This window comes from Pteropus alecto, unplaced genomic scaffold, assembly GCF_000325575.1.
Source record: "Pteropus alecto unplaced genomic scaffold, ASM32557v1 scaffold41, whole genome shotgun sequence".
Classification (NCBI taxonomy): domain Eukaryota; kingdom Metazoa; phylum Chordata; class Mammalia; order Chiroptera; family Pteropodidae; genus Pteropus; species Pteropus alecto.
Window position 1 is genome coordinate 550710 of NW_006430464.1, and position 4624 is coordinate 555333.

Here is a 4624-nt window from a genome sequence, read left to right on the forward strand (position 1 = left end):
AGCTCCTCGGGGCAGTGGTCCTGTCTCTGTGCTCATCCCGTACCGGTACCACAGCCAGGGCCTGCCGAGTGGCAGGCTCTGGGAGGGGCTGACGGCTGAATTTTGACCCCGGTACTCACATGAATGGGATGAGGCAGAGGAAGAGCAGGGTAGCTGCAATGGCGCCGTAGACAAAGCCCCGGACGAGCCCTCTGATGAATGCCTGCTTGTCCCAAGGACCCTTACCTGGAAGTAGAGGGTATACGAGCAAAGCTCCCTCCTCCCTCCTGGGGATTGGAGCTGGAGCTCTGCTCCCTCCCCCGGCCCCGGAGCCTGCCCCCATCTCGCTCTTCTTCATCCAGGCGCTGGGCCCCCTCCATCCTCACTTGACATCAGCGTGATGCTCAGCATGTGGTTCCCGTGGTAGTTCTTCCCCTCACAGAGGAGATGCGTGCCCATTTCCGGCTGCTTGGTCAGGCTGATGGTGCTGTTGGCCCAGGGGCCAAGGATGGTGGAAGTCACTTGGCGACTGTCATCTGGGCCGTCCACACCCACGATATCACCTTCCATCCACCACCGCACGGAGGGTGTGGGGATGCCATGGAAGGAGCAGGTGCACCGCAGCGTCTTCCCCAAGGAGCAAAAGGAGTCGATCAGCCTGGCAGGTGCTGTGTGGAGGGAGGGCCAGGAGGCAGCGAGGTGTGGTGACTTCCCTTCTCCGCTTCCTCCAGGACCCAGCCTTCTCCTTATTCCTGATTCACAGGGAGCTCTGGAAAGACGTTCTGGGAGCCCAGAAGAACGGGCCCTCACAGACCAGTTCTCCTTCATCCTCTCTCCTCATCTGGCCTGAACCTGAACACTTGACCTTCTAGAATGGAATTTTCTGGGGCTCTACACTGCCCATCCTCCCTTACCGACTCAGCGGGCCAGACTTCCCAGCCTCAGCTCCTACCTTCGCTCCCTTTCTCCTAACCGCATTCGCCCCCTTGGGCTCTGCCCCTTCCCAGCTCCATCTGCGATCATTTTCTCCCTTCATCACTGAGGGTCTGGATGCTGTTGGGCCAATCACTTCCCCTCTCTTGCCTCCTTCCTAGTCTGGAAAGTAGAGATATTCGCTGAACCTGTATCATACTATCACTGCTGAAAGGACAGATGTCCTGAGGTTTGCAGTGTTCCCAGCTCAGTGCATGGTAAAGCATTACCCATTCGATAAATACAATGCCTTTCTAGATCTTCTCCCCAATCTCAAGTGGATTTTGCTTGAGCATTCATCAGAAGCAAAGACTGCTCTGATATCTTCTGGGTAAGAACATTTGAAGCTGCCTCACTCTACATAGACTGGGTAGGACGTGCCGTCCACCTGGCGAATATCACGGATTAGTAAGGAGGAATCGGTCCTTTGTCTTTTTGCATACTCTTTCATTTGAGTCGGTTGAGGTTACTGGAAGAAAGGGGTAATTTCTCCCTAAACAGTAACCCTGGATCTCGTGACTTTTCCTCTGGGTCACCTGGGAGGATGAGGAATTTGGGGGTGATGGGCGATGCACAGCCTCTCTTCCACTGCTGTCCTCTAGATTATTTATTTCCATCTGGGAAAGCATGCGGACAGACTGAAAAACTGACTACAGTTGGAGCCCCCAGCATCTGCCAGTGATATCTGAAACGGCTCTTTGTGCTCTCCTATCTTCAGACCACCCTGAGCGCCCACCCTCACCCCCAACCCTGCCAGAATCTGGTCCACAGACGTCTGATCCGTATTTGGTTATCGGCACCCTACACCCTCGTGTTCGCTTTCTTCATTCCCCCACGGCCCCCGGCTTCCTCAGACGCCGCCAGCGCTGCTTCCCCTTCCACTCACCCAGACCTTGCTGTGGCAGCACCATCTGCGGCAGCAGCAGTCTCAGGGACAGGAGAGGCCCGGGGCCTTCACTGCAGCTGGCTTCGATATCAGAACCGTGTGTTCTAGATGGACTGAGATGATGAGTAACTGGAAGAGGATGTAGGGGCGGGGAGAGCAGAGAGTATTTTTAGCAAGTCAGGGGCTTCTATCTCTCTGGCCATCTTGAAAGCCTGTCCACTCTGAGAAGCAGAAATTACATGGGATGAGATGCTCGAGAGCATCTAGGGACAGGGTGGCATCCACTGGTTTGCTGTGAAGTCCCATTGCCAGGTCTCTTTTCTTCTCTCGCCCCTAGTCTTTCGCTCCTGGCCCAGCCCCCTTGGAGGGACTCTATTACCAGGTCCCTTGGGTTCCCTCTCAAAGCTAATGGGGATCCATGGGAGGGGTGCGTACCACGGAGGGACAGCATCAGGTCTGGGTGTTTGGAATATCCCTTTGGGGCTCGTGTGAGAAATGGTCTGGAGGGGGACCAATTGCAGGCTAGGTGGCCAGGGAAGACTAGGGTGGTGGTCTGGGATGAATGACACACCTGAGTTAGCGCATGGGCTGTTAGCGCATGGGCTGTGAGGATGAACAGGGCAGATCTAACAGATCTTTGGGAGAATAAAAATAGATAGTAATTCCTACTGCTGATAGAAAAAGTTCCAAACTTCCTTGCTTTGACGAGGGTCTTCACAATTTTGCCTCTCCTGCCTTTAGCCTTGTGCTTTTTCCAGCATTTTCGACACCAGAGGGAAATGTCACCCTTTCCAAATCTCACCCTAAACACACCTCTCCCGCCGCTCAGGAACGTCCCCCTCTCACGGCCTTTCCCAACTCCCTCTGCCCACACTCAGATCCTGCTTCGATTTCAAAGCTGAGCTCAATGCCACTTCCTACATGCAGCCTTTCCTGATCGCCCTACCCAGTCAGAAGCCAGAATAATCAAATTGTTTGTTCTTTCCAGGGAAAAAATTAAAAAGTTCCTCATAATAGCATTGTTTCTGTGTAGGTGCCAGACACCGACAGTTACCTATTCCGTTCTTCATTACAAACAAACTCGACTTTGCTCAGGGTGAAATTTTGCAAGCTAAAGCGTGACTTTGTCTAGCTTCCTATGGAGTTAACGGGAGTGGGACATGTGACACCGTTTTAGTGGAAGTGAGCTGGGGACTCCTGGGGAAGTTTTTCTTTCCTGATATTGTTCTTTCCTTCTTCCTTGTTACTTCTTCTTCCTCCCTAGAGTATGGATGTGATGTTGGAGGCGGAGCAGCCATCTGGTAACCATGAGGTAACCAGGAGGATGAAAGCCACTCATGAAGCATGTTGTAGAACAATTCAAGGAGCCTGGTTGCCTGACGGTCTTGCGGAGCTGCTACACCATCCTGCACAGCCTACCTCTGTACATCTTCACATACGAGGAAAATAAGCTCTCATTGGTTAGGTCACTCAGTTGGGAAACTAATGAAATATCTAATCGGAGACTCTCCCTGACAGTGAGCTTTTTAAGGAAAGGCTTTGCATCAAATAGACCTTTGTGCCCTCTGTGGAAATGACCTTGTTTGATAGTCACTGATAAAATTTTCAATGTCAATCTCACCTTTCCTGAAACTAACGCTTTTTTTTTTCTTTGAGAAAAGAAAGTAAAAGTTAACTTTAATTGGCAGTATCGATACAAACACTTGGTTTAAAAAACAAATTCTGCCTCCATATTCTGCTCATGGAAAGGGCCTAGAAGCACTGACATATCCATGGTGGTAAACGCACTTAGCACCTAGATCCTGGTTTCCAAATAGTGTCGATCAGTGTGCTGGAGCGTAAACCAGCTGTGAGAGCTGATTATAAAGTATTCAAGGCTATTGCTAGCTGGCTGTTAAACACATTCATCATTAAAATTAAATTGTATAAACCTATGATTAAACAAATTATATTAGAAACAAGGTAATAATTCTCAAACCTAATTACTTCTAATATTTCTAAGACATTTTACCGTTAACTATGTTCTTGAGGTTGTTTACAGGTATTTTATCTGTAGGATGCTACCGTATCTCTTCCTAACGCCACATCATGGGTTAGTAGCTTAAAACTGACTATAGTGAGAGTATTTACACAGTGGAAACTGGCAATATTACTTTGGAGATCCAGCCGTTAAAATATTTACTAGCACACCATGGCTAACATTTCCCACTCAAAGAGACCCATTCACCTTGGAACTGCCATCCATAAACCAAGCAGCTGAGAGCTATTCATTGGTGCCACTCAAGTGATAACAGGATCTGGCAGCCCCTCGGTCATTCTAAAGTTGATCCCAAAGGAAAAGAGGTCACCTGTGTCTACATATGATGAGTACCTCCTATATTCTCCTGGTAGCATGTCCCTCTAAACCATTTCCACTTTATGATGGAACTCTTCTGGGCATGACCTTCCTGATCAGCATGTTTATTCAACATTCCCCAAGACGCCATGGGTGTTTCAGGATTATTTTATGTCCTTTGGTCTTAAGGGCACTTTCAATTAAAGCCCAATAGTCAGCTAGTTGTCTCTCTCGTAGAAACCTTCAGGCCCCGAATCCCAGTGGCTGCCACCGACTGGTGTTCCCTGGCTTTTGCCATAAGCTTCAGTCTGCATAAGGATCCCAAGACTTCTTCTCAGTAGTTTTATGAATAGGGGCTAGCAATATTCCCAGAGGTACAAAATGTGTTCTCCAAACTCCAAATAAACCAGCCAAACGCTGGGCTTCTAACATGGTTTTTCTAACAGATACCC

The 4624-nt window shown here is 49.5% G+C and overlaps 1 protein-coding gene across 1 annotated transcript in view; it reads right to left on the minus strand.

The window, feature by feature from the left end:
- The window catches only part of SIGLECL1 (SIGLEC family like 1), a 4404-nt gene extending 2542 nt beyond the window's left edge, over positions 1 to 1862 (minus strand). Inside the window, exons 1-3 of the mRNA XM_006905090.1 lie at positions 1838 to 1862; positions 366 to 647; positions 120 to 225 (exon numbers count right to left, since the gene is read on the minus strand). Coding sequence (XP_006905152.1) covers positions 120 to 225; positions 366 to 647; positions 1838 to 1862 — 413 coding nt within the window. The remainder of the gene's footprint in view (positions 1 to 119; positions 226 to 365; positions 648 to 1837) is intronic.
- Positions 1863 to 4624: the final 2762 nt, after the last annotated feature.